The sequence below is a fragment of the Sorex fumeus genome, unplaced genomic scaffold (genome assembly GCF_029834395.1).
Source record: "Sorex fumeus unplaced genomic scaffold, SorFum_2.1 ptg000030l, whole genome shotgun sequence".
NCBI lineage: Eukaryota > Metazoa > Chordata > Mammalia > Eulipotyphla > Soricidae > Sorex > Sorex fumeus.
The window spans coordinates 438,219-453,252 of record NW_026606087.1 but is presented as its reverse complement, the minus strand read 5'-3'; the positions used below and the strand labels follow the sequence as shown (position 1 = coordinate 453,252).

Genomic DNA, 15,034 nt, shown 5'->3' with positions numbered 1-15,034 from the left:
ATTCAGTTCATTTACAAAAGTTCAGTTAAAAATTTTAGATATAAGCTGAATTACCCTGAGTAATTATTAATTTCTCGGTAAATTTTAGGAACAGAACACAATTTCTTCCCTGGGTGCTATTTCCTCTGTAAAGATTGCCAACTCCTGGGTTTATGGCCATCAGGGACTAAACCATGTGATTGTAAAGTGACACTACTACACCGCCATCGGTTACTAGAAGCTCCCCTCCTGAGCTCCCCAGCCCCCAGACAAAATCTTGACACTGCCCACGTTCTCTTACTATGTTTCTCTTTTCCCCCACATGTAAGAGAGATGTGCTTCTGGTTTTTTGTTTTGCTTTTGGTGGAAGCGGTGACACCTACAAACATACAGATGAGATCATCTGAAATTCCACAAAATCATAATGAAAAAATTCTATTTTTTAAAAACTGAATCTCCTTTTTAAAGGTATATAAAGACTATCATGGAAAATTCTGCACTGATGCACTTTCAGGTTTACATGGAATAGGCAAATCCTACAAATATAAAATTTAGTAAGATTAAAGAGAATTTAAAAATTTGGAGGCCAGAGCAATAATTCAACAGGTATGACACTTGTCTTGCATGTGGCCAAATCCAGGTTCGATCCCTGGCACCCCATATGGTTCCCCAAGCCCACCAGGAGTGATCCCTGAGTGCAGAGCCAGGATTAAGCCCTGAGCAGTACTGGGTGCAGCCCACAAAGAAAACAAAAAAACAAACAAACAAAAAAAAATTTTAAGGGAAAAATCTGAATAAGTCTATAAAAGTACTAAGTGTGTTTTATTCTAAGAAAGGGAATATAGCTTCATATCAGAAAATATTTAAATTAATGCTTAAATGTCTGCAGTATTAAGTAAAAGACTGAATAAAAATCTCTATGAATATGTTAAAAGAAATAATCAGACATAGAATATCCTAATATAATATTCTATATAAATGAGGCAATAATTTGTTACCGAAAATATATATAATCCCTCAGCAGGCTAGGAATAAACATACCTTTTGTTTTAACACGGGGGGCGGGTGTGGGGGTTTGGAATCACAGTGAGCTGTGTTCAGAGATTACTTCTGGCTCTGCACTCAGGGATCACTCCTGGTGGGGTTCACGGTACCAGGGTAGCCTGGCTGCATGTAGCCATACCCACTATACTGTCACTATGGCCCCAAACGTACCTTTCTCACTCTAGCAAAGGGCAAGTGTAAGTGCTGTGAGGGAGTACTCAGTGCCATGTGTTGGGGAGTTTGTGAGACTGATTTTTTTAAACTGATTTTTAAATTTTTAAGCAAACATATTTTTTTAACTTAAAAAACTAAGAGGGCCGGATAAAGGGGTAGGGTTCCCCAGAGGTGTTCAGGGCTCACTCCTGACTCTGCACTCAGGGACGGTTTCTAGAAGGCTCAGGGAACCATATGGGGAGCCAGGGATCAAACCTGGGCCAGCTGGGTGCTAGGCAAGCACACTACCCACTGGTCTATCACTCTGGCCCCACAAGTTTATTTTCTTCTATGATACATTTAAATACCAAGATAACAGTAGATGCTGACTTGGTCAGAATTCAAGTTAAAGTAGCTTCTAGGTAAACCTGTGCCATGCATATTTTCTTCTGAACAATAACTTACTTTGATACCCAGTTACTTGAAATCCCATGTGCAGCAAAAACAGTAAACTGGAGTTGTTCTGTGGTGGTCCATGCTTCCTTGACATTTCTGTCACTCTGGGCACAATCTGCAGGATTCCAACCAGAATTGGCATGGAGTTTGAGAAGATCATAAATTGCTGCTGTTAACTGGTCCAGGCTTATTTGAATAGGATTTTCAGGGTTCGTTGAGCCTAGAATTTTCAAAAAATTGTTAACTATCCAGAAAAGAAAATATTTGTCAAAATTTAAAAAAACTTTAAGACATACCCTGGGATGAATTCCTGCTACTGTCTCCTTCTCCAGACAATGAAGTCACCTGCATACAAACAAATTATTAAAGAACTCCCATGATATAATGTAAAATGCTTGTCTTTTTTCTTTACACTGAATTAAGTGCCTTTTTAAGGAATTCCTTCAAAGGATAAAAGTTTTCATAAAATAATGCAAAATGAGACTGAAAACCTCAGATCAAATAAACACAATTTTTAATAGCAGGAAAACCAGAATAGCTGAAAATTACTATAATACATTAATATATAAATTGAACAAAATCTACTATACTAAAACAACTGGAAACTATGAATATACTAATACGGTATTTTATTTTTCCATTAGTAGCTCTCCTATCAGCATGGTAAGAATACCTTTAAAGAAACAAAAATTTCTAAAAACAAACAATGAAAAAGAAAGAGCATAAAAGAGATCCAAGCTTCTGGATACTATAAGAATAAGATGGGGTCAGAGCGATAGTTCCGCGGGGAGGGCATCTGCCTCGCACACAGCCAATCCAGGTTCAATCCCTGGCATCCCATATGGCCACCACCAGGAATAATTTCTGAGTGCAGAGCCAGGAATAGCCCTGAGCATCACTGCGTGTGACTAAAAAAAGCAAAAAACAAACAAACAAAGAATAGGGTATCATTTGAGGGATATACCATCAATAATTTTTCCTTCCTTTAAATTTATTGTGCCTGGGGCTGGAGTGATAGCACAGCGGGTTGCCTTGCACGAGGCCAACCCAGGTTCAATTCCCAGCATCCCATATGGCCCCCTGAGCACCGCCAGGAGTAATTCCTGAGTGCATGAGTCAGGAGTAACCCCTGTGCACTGCCAGGTGTGATCCAAAAAGCAAATAAAAAAAAAATTTATTGTGTCTTGTGACCCATCCTCCAGTAATAGCTACAAGCACTCCATGTATGAAATTCCATGCAAGAAGAGTGTGGAAAACTTTTAGTAAGTTCTCCATAAACCATCAACATAAAATACCAGGAGAACACCTCAGCTACTTGCTTCCAAGCAGTTAAGTCCCAATATTGAAGTTTCTTTCCAACACAGACAAGGAATAATCCAGAGTAGAACTTCTTCCATTGGCAGTCATGCACACTTAAATCCAGGGGCAAGAATGGGGTGATTACTGATTACCATTCAGGTTCTTTGCAGGCTTAGTGTTTACTGAAAAACCCAACTAGCTCTTGAAAGGTTTATATACACAAAAGGCTAACAATGTCAGCTGTAATCTTTTTCCTCTTAGGCCCTGTCTAACTTACAAAGTAAGCAAACCAACTCAACGTTGGTTTGAAAGCCAGTTAAAATAAACTTTCATCCATGAGAAACAAAAAATTCCCAGCTGAAGTGATAGATGAGCACCTGAGCACAAATCTGTATGTAATGATATGCTAATTATGAAAAAATACTCACGCCAGAACTTTTACTCCGTGGAAGATTAACTGCTCTCTTTAGCCTCTTTATTGATTCGGTAATGGCAAGAGTCTCGACACCATCCAAAGCACTGCAGATTTTTCTTACAGCTTTAATTACCTGATCTACAGCTCGGTGCTGGTTCTTTTAAGAACAGAAAATAAAACAAACGTAAGCATGTGGAATCTAAAGGGTCACTTTCAGAGAGGAAATCGAAATAGAAATTTTACTTATGCCTAAAGACACAAATTATTTGCTCTTCTCATAGAAAATAATACAACTTTTTAATTATACTCTTGAAACAAAAAATAAAAATAAAAATAGGTCCAGTTATTTTTCACTCTGCCTGACACATTATGAATATGTAAAGACCTTAATTTTTCATATTAGAGCCAGATATAGGTCAATAAATTATTAATAAATTACTACAGAGGATCAAAATTAACCACAGCTCATTTTACTGGATCGCCTTCACACAAAACATGCATTCTAATCTACTGAACTTTCTCTCTCTTTGGACCCCTCCTGCAAAACTGTGTCTAAAACACATGTTTGGTGGCAGGATGGAATGACAGTGCAGCAGCTGGTAAGGCACTTGCCTTGCACCTGGCCCACTTGGGTTTGATCCCCGACACCCATATGATCTCGAAAGCCTGCCAGAAGAGTGCAGAGCCAGGAATCAAGCCCTGAGCACTGCTGGGTGTGGTCCACAAACTATCCAAAAACACAAAGAAAAACAAGTTTGAGCCAGACAGATAGTTCAATGGTCTGGAGCACATGCTTTGCATGAAGAAGGCCAGATTAATTTCCAGCCACTGAATGGTTTCAAAAATTTCTAGGAACATCCCTGACCACTAAAGTTTGTGTCATCCCTTCCCCAAAAGTGGGAAGAGGAGGGCCACAAATAAAACCCAGATTCCTCAGACGCTAACATACTGTAACAACAGCAAATCGTGACTCAAACTTAATCACTTGCACATATCTGGCCCTGACTTTATCAAACCAGTTAATTTCACCATAATTCTGAAGTATATAAGGAGGCTGTAGAGACTGCCCAAGAAGCTAGTTTTTTTGGGGGGTCACACCGGGTGATACACAGGAGTTACTCCTGGCTCTGCACTCAGGAATTACCCCCGGCAGTGCTCAGGGAACCATATGGGATGCTGGGAATAGAACCCAGGTCAGCTGCCTGCAAGGCAAACGCCCTACCTACTGTGCTATTGCTCCAGCCTCACAAGGTGTATTTTTATTTGTTTTGGAGGGGCTACACTCAGCTGTACTTAGGCCTTACTTCTGCAGGGACCATAAGAGATGGTGGGGATCAAACCTAGCTTGGACCTGTGAAATGCACCACCCAACACGTCATATTGCTTCATCCCCCTAAATACAAGTCTTGTAAACAAGAAGCCCAAGTTTGATCCCCATGAGTAACCTCTGAGCACTATTGGGTTTGTATACATTTTCAAATGTATTATAAAACTGTCTAGCCAATGGCTTAAGAAATCTGCTACTCTTCCGACACAATTTTAAAGTACAGGGACTGGAGAGATGGTACAGGGGAAAAAGAGCAGGCAGGGCCTCACATATAGGCCCCCAAGCATCATCAGGAATAATTCATAAGTGTAGAGGCAGGAGTAACAACTGAGCATTGCCAGGTACGGCCCCCAAACAAAACAATAAACAGTTTTAAACAACAAGTTTTAAATTTTTTTTTTTATTGAATCACTGTGAGATAGACCCTTACAAAATTGTTTATGATTGGATTTCAGTCATATAGCATTCCAACACCCATCCAGTGTACATATCCCAGCACCAGTGTCCCTAGGTTCCCATCACCCCCCACCCACCTCTATGGCAGGCACCTCTCTCTCTCTCTCTCTCTCTCTCTCTCTCTCTCTCTCTCTCTCTCTCTCCTCTTCTTTCCTTTCTCTCTCTCTCTCCTCTCTCCCCACCTTTTTCTCTCCTTCCCTTCCCCTTTCTCCTTTTGGGCATTGTGGTTTGCAATACTGATCCTCAAAGGTTATTAAGAAAATTCCTTTACCTACTTTTAACCCTCAGATCTTGTCCAGAGTGATTATTCCCAGTTACTATTGTCATACTGATCTCTTCTCTGTCTCACCTACCCTCAGCCCCATACACATTTGTGGTTAGTTCCAACCATTGACCAGTTCTCCTAACCCCTGTTTTCCCTGGCCATGGATATTAACTAAAGAACAGTTTCAAAGAATATTTAGAAACATTCTTACATAATGAATTAATTCATCAAATATTTAAACGAATTTGTATGCCAATACGGTTAGAATGGGCTGAAACTTAGTACTGCTGCATCGCTTAAAAATTTAAATTTTCCACTACTGGGTGGATAAACTAAATGTTTCCTTCACCTTCAAACCACCTCAAATACCCAATTACCCTGCACTTCTCGGGGCCAAAGGTGTTTGTTGTTGTTGTTTTAATTTTTATTAGTGAAACACCATGAGGTACAGTTGTAGACTTACAGATTTTTGTGCTTGGGTTTCAGTTATACAATGATCGAGTACCCATTCCTCTACCAGTGCCCATTCTCCACAACCAATGATCCCAGTAACCCTCCCCCCCTCCATTCCCCCCCCCCCCCCCCCCCCCCCCCGTGGCAGGGCATTCCCTTTTGTTCTCTCTCTCCTTTTGGGTTCAGTGGTTTGCAAAAAAGGCATTGAGTGGCAATCATGTTCAGTCTATAGTCTACTTTCAGCATGTATTTCCCATCCTCCCAACACCCTTTATTTGGTGCTCCCTTCTCTATCTGAGCTGCCTTTTCCCAGGGCCAAAGGTGTTTTGGAGCTACACTTTTTTGCTTGTCTATTTTTGTTGTTGCTGTTTTTTGTTTTGGGGCCACATTCAGTGGTGCACAAGGGCTCAGGGATCAATCCTGACAGCCTCAGGGGAACATATGGAATGTGTGATTAAACACAGGTTGCAAGGCAAGTACTCCACCCACTGCACCACCACTCAAGCTGCAGTTACTTTTATATTAACCTTCGTGCAAAAACCTTTCCAATTCAGAAGTCCATGCCATCCTCATGTACCGTTAAATCAACCTTTGTGTGCCAGTTATCAGTTTAAGGCCCCTCAATTCCAAATCCTCCCTTCTCTTGTCTACTTTGTAGGTACTAGAGAGCTAACCTTATAAAAATTTCTCCTTTACAAGTTGGTATAATGCTAGGTTTTGTCATCCAAGAGTGCTTAAGATACGGAATACTCCAAGGCAACATGAAAACATTTATCAGGGTTTTGGTCCTCGATTTTTAAACTCTGCATGAAAGTTCCTCAGTGAACAGTCTCAGTGGGAGTTGTGTTGCGTCTCAGTGGAGTGACCTGGAGTTTCTCAGGTCACTTGAGAAAGTTAGTTCCATGGGCCGGGGAGACAGTACAGTAGGTAAGGCACTTGTCTTGCATGCAGCTGACCCATTTCTGATCCAAGCCTCCCATAGCATCTGCCCCATATCCCTTCCCCAACTCCAGTCCACCAGGAATAATCCCTGAGTGAAAAGCCAGGAGTAAATTGTGTGCACATCTGGTTGTGACCACAAAACAGAAAAAGAAAACAAAAAAAAAAGAAGAAAGAAAAAGTTACTTTCAGGCTGAAGTTGGGGGGGAGACAGGGGAGGGAGGAAGTGGAGAAGAAGGAAAAGAAGGAGAAGGAGAAGAACAAAGAACAAAGAAAGTACTATAGTTTAAATGTCCACTATTTGGTGACCAGATAACATGTTATGTGTTCATATAATGGATGTACTCAGCAATTAAAAAAAGGAAACAAACTATGGTCACATTGTAGCACTACACTGCACTGTCCTCCCCTTGTTCATGGATTTGCTCAAGCAGACACCAGTAACGTCTCACAAAAATTGTGAGACTTGTTCTTACTGTTTTTGGCATATCGAATACGCCGCAAGGAGTTTGCCAGGCTTTGCCTTGCGGGCAAGATACTCTCGGTAGCTTGCTGAGCTCTATAAATAAGGATCAAGCATAAAAACAGCATATGTGAAAGAAATCATAAATAGAAGATAAGATGATAGAGTATATGATTTCACTTAAATGAAATCTTCCTATTAAAGACAAATCTACAGAAATAGGTATCAAATAGGTCAATGTGTAGGCTTATGCTAGGAATGAGGAGAAACTATCCATGGGAATTTCTAGGAAAGATTTCCAAAGTTCTAAAAGTGGATTCTGACTATAATTATTCAACTCTTTTCCTTTACTAAAAAAAAAAAAATCACTGAATTATAACTTTATGGGTAAATTTTATGTAATATAAGCTATATTTCAATAAGTATGCAAAACAGGGAAAAATTATGAAAGTACAACTATTTTAGTTTAAGATGTTCAGTGAAAGCTATGACTTTTTTTTTAATGTAGGAGTACTGCTATTTATTCAGACACTGATTAGCTGATTGAATTGTGCATGAACTCCACCTTACTTTTTTTTTTCATTTTTTATAATTTTATTTATTGAATCACAGGGAGAGCAGTTACAAAGCTTTCGGGTCTAAGTCTCAGTCATACAATGAAACACCGTACCTTCACCAGTGCCCATTCTCCACCACCAAAAAAACCCCAGTATACCCCCATCCCACACTCTACCCCTACCTGTGGGGCAGATGATTTATTTCCACATTAGTCTCTCTCTACTTTGATCACATTCAATATTTCGACACCAAACCCACCATTATTATTTGAGATTTTACCCCAACACTCAGATCTGCTAAAAAGGCAACAGTAGACAATTTGTGTTCTATTGCTGGTTATGAATAACATATGATGTCGCATGGCTGCAGTTGGGCCATGTGATTTTGAAATTCTGAAATTTTAACACTTAAATCTGGAGGGATTTCTGCCAAAAGCCACTGGGTTTCGAGATTTGCTCCTGAGTCTCTGGGATCATGGCCGTTGAGCAGCTTGATCAGGAGCCAGAGAGGCTGTTTGTGGGCGATGACTTGGGGTCTCGTTGGGGTGGGGAGGACAGGCTTGGCTCCCCGCCCCCCCATCCGGTGAGACCCAACAAGTTTCGTCACTGCGGGCCCAAGCCTGACTATCCAATGGCCTCCAGAGGATGACGGCCACCGAGCCGCCAGGGGGAAGCAGGCAGAGGGACAGCACCCTTTTCCCCTTGGGGTGGCCCGGCGACAGTACCGTACTACGGGGTCCGGATGCAGTTCTGCCAAAAGCCACTTGGTTTCGAGGTTTGTTTCTGAGTCTCTGGGATCATGGCCGTTAAGCAGCTTGATCAGGAGCCAGAGAGGCCGTTCATGGGCGATGACTTGGGGTCTCGTTGGGATAGGGAGGACAGGACTGACTTGCCCCCCTCCATCCCGTGAGAGACCCTGCATGTCTCATCACTGGGGGCCCAAACCTGACTGTCCGATGGCTTCTGAAGGATGGCGGCCACTGGGCCGCCAGGGGGAACAGGCCAAGGCATGAAACCTATTTCCACCTGGAGTAGCCCAGCACTGTTAACCTACTGCAGGGACCAGACGCATTTCTGCCAAAAGCCGCTGGGTTTCCAGATTTGTTTCTGAGTCTCTGGGATCATGGCCATCAAGCAGTTCAATCAGGAACCAGAGAGGCCATGCCTCCAATTATATAGCTGAGCCGGAGGTGGTTTGTGAGTGTGTTTCCCACACACCTAACTTTTGGCCATTTACTTTCTTGGTAAACCTTGCCCCAAGTTTTTGGGGTCTGGCCAAAGGCACAGTGGCAATTTTGCGGTATCTGAAAGTCTGAAGGCGCCATCAGGCTGCTGATGCACTCGCCTCACAGGTACAGACTGACTTGCTGGCGGCACCATACCCCCAGAAAGCTATGACATTTAAACACAGACCTTAGTGAACTAAACAGCAACTACTGCAAATATTATAACTGACAAGAAATTTGGTAGCAACACAAAGTGGTAACATTCTGAAAGTATTTTCAAGATAGAAATAAGATTATCTCACTGAGGGAGGAGGTTAAAGCCATAGATACAAATTTCAGAGTAATCAGTAGAAGGAAGATAAAATAAAAACCAGAGGTATTTCAGAGCTCAGAATGATGCTCCCTATCTTAACAAAATATAAGTCAAATAGAATTTTCTCTTTAAAATACAATAAATAAACAAGTAGTTTAGGCTTTGTGGGACATGCCATATATGTGCTCTGTTCCATCAACTTAAATCTATGACAGAGCACAAATCCATCACAAACAATATATACACAAACAGGTGTACCGGTGTTCCAACATATTTCACAAAAGTAGGGAGTGGACTGCATCTGCCCCTCTGCAGGATAAGTACAACTAACTTGAATCATAAGGCACTTATACATAACTTAGGTGTGGTTATCTCCAATGTCATCTCCCAATCAATTACATTCTTACTCTAGCCCGGCAAGCTTCCACACAGCAAAGCCTGGCAAGCTCCATGTGTCTCACTCAATATGCCGAAAACAGTAACAGTAACATTAAGTCTCACAATTTGTTGTGAGATGTTACTGGTGCCCACTGGAGCAAATCAATGAGGACAGTGCTACCTACAGTGCAGTGCTACATCATTTACACCACACTGTGTGCTTGTATTCACTTGTCTTGCTCAATTTTCTTCTTGCAAATACTGTTAAAGACGTGGCTCAGGTTCAAAGAAATACACAGCACAAGATAGCTCTGCCCTGCACGCAGCTGAGACTGCAAACCTGGCTCAAATCCCTGGTAGCACACATGATCCCCTAGGCAATGCAGCACACTGCCCCTGAACACAGATTGAGGAGTGGTCCTCGAGCACCACACCACTGGGAGTAGAACCTCCTCACTGACCTCCTCCCCCAAAGACGTGATTAAGACAACATCCCCTAGGATTGGGAGACAGCAGAGGACTGCACAGCTTGCATGTACCCGACCCCGGTACTGCATGGATCCTTCAGTGTAGCTGGTATGGAGCTCTGGTGGTCCCCCAAGCATTGGTGTGGTCCAGCTGGTCCAGTGCCACTTCCTTGAGTTCTCATATAGAACTGCCAAGTAGGCTCTGAACCACTACTTGAGATGCCTTCTGCCTCCATCCCAAGAAAAGTACCTCTTTTTTTGATCTCTTAAATTAGGTGTCTATTGTTTACGCTACATTTACTACTCCATATTGAAATTTAGCTTTATAAATCCAAAATCTATCATATAACATAGGCATTCACTAAAAACTGGGGGAACCATTTGATTTTATTTAGGTTTGGGGTTCATACCCAGTGGACCCCAGAGGCTGCTTCTAGCAGTGCTCAGGGGATTGAACCTTCAAATGCAAACCATGTACTTCGGCCCCTTCAGAATCTTGCCCTCTCAAAAAAAAAAAAAAAAAAAAAAAAAGAAGCCAGGGGCTGGAGCAATACCACAGCGGGTAGGGCGGTTGACTTGCATGCGGCCAACCCGGGTTAGATTCCCAGCATCCCAGGTTCCCTGAGCACCGCCAGGGGTAATTCCTGAGTGCAGAGCCAGGAGTAACCCCTGTGCATCGCCAGGTGTGACCCCCCCCCCCAAAAAAGAATCTTTTCCTCTCACTAAATGTTATTTGAACTAAACTGCAGGTTTTTCTTAGTAATAAGACTGAAAAGTAAATATGTTGACTCGGCATTATAAATACTGAGTTATTAAACAAATACCTTTGTTATTAAGTTGGGTAAGGAAAAAGGTCATCAAATACCAATGGAGAATAATTTACATACTCCTAAGATATTTAAGACAATGGCAACTATAGTATTTAACAGAGAACAGAGACAAGAATCTTTAAGCATACCAAAAACTTACCTCCAGTTGAAGAATCAGTTCCACTTGGTTGTGATAAGCATCTAACAGTTCTTCAATGGGGTGTCTGAAATAAAAAATAGTTAAGGTGGCTTAAGAATACAATATAGAGCATATGCTGCCTGAGCCCACGTGCTGCTTGCACCCACGTGGCCGAGCACACAAGTGGTGCCCAAGCACATGTGTTTCCCGCATCTCCTCTCTTGAGATGTGTACTTTCATGCTTTCATGTCTAATGCCAGGATGTGTTCTCCACCCTTGGAGAAGTCCGTGTTCTCTCGAGTACATTACTCTCTCACTCTCTCTCCCTCCACACCTTAAAAATCCTCCAAATAAAATCTATTTTAAAAAATACAATATAAAAAGGGGAGCCGGAGAGATAATAGGGGTTGAGGTGCTTGCCTTGCATGCGACTGGCCCCAGTCCAATTCCCAACACCACATATGGTACCCTGAGCCCCAACAGGCGTGATCCCTGAGCACAGAACCAAAACTAAGGCCTGAGCACAAACCGGTATGGCATAAAAACAAAACACTGTAGTAAAAAGTGATTATATTAACCATCAAAATTCATGTGCAAGGGAAAAGTCTAAAAAGCTGCAACTTTATATGTCATACCTTGTCACGACTTCTTTGTAAGGTTTCTCTATTTGCTGAAGGTGTTTGTTTAAATCCACAGGTGTTTCATCATCCTCTGCCTAAACAAATGAACCCATAAATGTTTACCAAAAGAGAGAAAATCCATTTTCTGGTTTCTTTCTACTGCCAAATTAAATATGACTAAGTCTGTGGTAAGTTCTTAAAACGAAAGTGATTTTCTTCATAACTAGGGATATGAAATATAAAAGATAAAATATTATCCAAATTATTAACTATAAATTGTTCCTAATCAGGAAAAAACTGAGTATCCTGAACAAATTATCTTTTAGGGCTGGAACAATAGTACAGGGGGTTTGCTTTGAGAGCAACCAATTGGGTTTGATCTAGCACAGCGGTAGGGCGTCTGCCTTGCACGCAGCCAACCTGGCCGAGCCAGGTTCGATTCCTCCGCCCCTCTCAGAGAGCCTGGCAAGCCACCAAGAGTATTCAATATGCCAAATACAGTAACAAGAAGTCTCACAATGGAGACGTTACTGGGCCCGCTCGAGCAAATCGATGAACAACGGGAGGACAGCTCCTCTTCCTCAGCACTGGATATGGTCTCCCAAGAACTGGCAAAAGTGATCTCTGAGCAAAGCCAGGAGTTAGCTCTAAATACCACACCAGGTATGACCCAAACACACCCACACACACCCACACACACCCACACCCACACACACATTTTTTAAATGTGCAAATATAAATGCCTACTTTTAAGTCTAGTTTCTGATACTGAAATAGCTCCAAACCAAAAAAAGTTACTTCCAGTCTACATATCCAGGAAATAGAGAGTTAAAAACTCTTTTTAAAAGATAGCTGACAGGTTGGAGACATAGTACAGCAGACTTGCATATGGCCAACTCAGGTTTGATCCCAAGAACCCCGATAGTCCCCCAGCACTGCCACCAGTGATACCTGAGCAAAGAGCCAGGAATAGGCCCTGAGTATCATTCAGTGTGAATCAAAAGTCAAAAAACGGCGGGGGTGGGGACACACAAAAAGTTAGCAGTCAAAAGAAAGTAGAATAGGGACTAAATAGGAAGAGATCATCTAAAGTCCATCTAAAGTCCTTTCTAATGATAATCTTGTTTCCTTCCACTCCTAATGTATAAGGTACCAGCTTTGTTTTTGGTGTCTTTGGGGCCACATCCAGTGGTGTTCAGGGCTTATTCCTAGCTCTGTGCTCAGGGATCACTCCTAGAGGTGCTCAAGGGACCATACTGGGTGCCAAGGACTGAACCCAGTCAGCTGCATGCAAGGAAAGTACCCTACTGGTTGCACTACAGCTCCAGTCCCAAGTTACTAGTTGTTGTTGTTATTGTTTTTTTAATATAGAAAGTTCTTACAGAGCCAGAGCGATAGTGTAGGGAGTAGGTAGGGAGTAGGGTATTTTGCCTTGCACATACCTGACTCAGTTTACTATCCGCCATCCCCTATGGTCTCCTGAGAACTACCAGGAATAATTCCTGAGCCAGAAGTAATCCCTGAGTATCGCTAGGTATGTCGCCCGCAAAAAACACTGTTGGGTCAGAAAGAGAGGGATAGACATAGAAAGATTGCATTCATCTGGGGAACATAAAGTAACAAAATAGGATACTAACACCCAAGAGTGGCCGAGATTAGTACCAGGAATTTTGCTCCATGGCTTGGAGGCCAGACACACTTGCTAGGGGAAAAGGGAGCTCAGATAGAGAAGGGAGCACCATAATAAAGGTGTTGGGAGGATCCTCCCAAGATGGGAGAAGCATGCTGAAAGTAGACTATAGACCAAACATGACTGCCACTCAATGCCTCTCTTGCAAACCACAACACCCAAAAGGAGAGAGAGAACAAAGGGGAATGCCCTGCCACAGAGGCAGGGTGGGAGGGGGGGATGGGGGGTGGGAGGGATACTGGGACCCGTCGTGGTGGAAAATGGGCACTGGTGGAGGGATGGGTACTTGATCATTGTATAACTGAAACAAAAGCACAAAAATTTGTAAGTCTACAACTGTACCTCATGGTGTTTCACTAATAAAAATTAAAAACAAACAAACAAACAAACACCGTTGGTTGTGATGATGATTAAATCATTTAAAAAAAAATTTTTTTTTTGCTTCTTTTTTGGGTCATACTTGGAGATGCACAGGGGTTACTCCTGGCTCTGCACTCAGGAGTTACTCCTGGCGGTGCTCAGGGGACCATATGGGATGCTGGGAATCGAACCACGTGCAAGGCAAACACCCTACCTGCTGTGCTATCTCTCCAGCCCCCTAAAAAAACTTTTTTAATTGAAAGTTCTTACTGTGAAAAATACTCAAGAAACACTCAAAGAAATTTGAAAGAGAAAATGTAAATAATTACTAAAATGCACTGAATTTTGTGAAATTTATGAACCAATTAAATTCTAATGGATCTAAGGAAGGTAGAAATGAGTGCTATTTTATATCCAAAATTCTACCAAATGAATAATATGAATAGTCATCACGAATATATACAGTAACACAAGGAGCTATCCTTAACTTGCTATTTTGCTTTACCCACAAAAGAAAGTGGCATGCTTTTAAACAGAACTTGTTTTTTTTTCCCATTTGGTAAAAGCGGTTTATTTTACAGTCAGGTACAAAGGTCAATGAAGATCTATATACCACAAACTTCCTATGTAGTGCCTTCTTCTTTACTTCTTGAACCTTTTGGCTTTTTTGTTTGTTTCTGGGTCACACATGGCAGTGCTCAGCTGCTATTCTCAGCTCGGTGCTGGGTAGCGGATAGGTGTGGGTGAAAGTTGAAAGTATGTGCTCATGGTGCTCAGGGGCCAAGGAGCAAACCTAGGCCTCCCACGTGCAATCAGTGGACTCCAACTCACCGAACTGTATCTCCAGTCCCTGCGCTTTTTTTTTTTTTGACATTTTATTTATTGGGCTGGAGCGATAGCACAGGGGGTAGGGCGTTTGCCTTGCATGCAGCCAACATGGCTGACCCGAGTTCGATTCCTCCACCCCTCTCGGAGACCCTGGCAAGCTACCCGTGACGTATTCAAGATGCCAAATACAGTAACAACAAGTCTCACGATGGAGACGCTACTGGGCCCGCTCGAGCAAATTTACTGATTGATTTTGCTTTTTGGGTCACACCCGGCGATGCTCAGGAGTTACTCCTGGCTCAGCACTCAGGATTACTCCTGGCAGTGCTCAGAAAACCTTATGGGATGCCAGAGATTGAACCCGGGTCAGTCTCTTGTAAGGCATACGCCTTCCCTGC

General features: G+C 42.3%; 1 protein-coding gene across 1 annotated transcript in view; it reads right to left on the bottom strand.

Annotated features, from left to right (window-relative positions):
• The window catches only part of PIK3C2A (phosphatidylinositol-4-phosphate 3-kinase catalytic subunit type 2 alpha), a 106,561-nt gene that overhangs the window by 42,875 nt on the left and 48,652 nt on the right, over positions 1 to 15,034 (bottom strand). The window contains exons 7-11 of the mRNA XM_056115902.1: positions 11,774 to 11,853; positions 11,160 to 11,223; positions 3,360 to 3,503; positions 1,929 to 1,977; positions 1,642 to 1,852 (exon numbers count right to left, since the gene is read on the bottom strand). Of these exons, the coding sequence (XP_055971877.1) occupies positions 1,642 to 1,852; positions 1,929 to 1,977; positions 3,360 to 3,503; positions 11,160 to 11,223; positions 11,774 to 11,853 (548 nt within the window). The remainder of the gene's footprint in view (positions 1 to 1,641; positions 1,853 to 1,928; positions 1,978 to 3,359; positions 3,504 to 11,159; positions 11,224 to 11,773; positions 11,854 to 15,034) is intronic.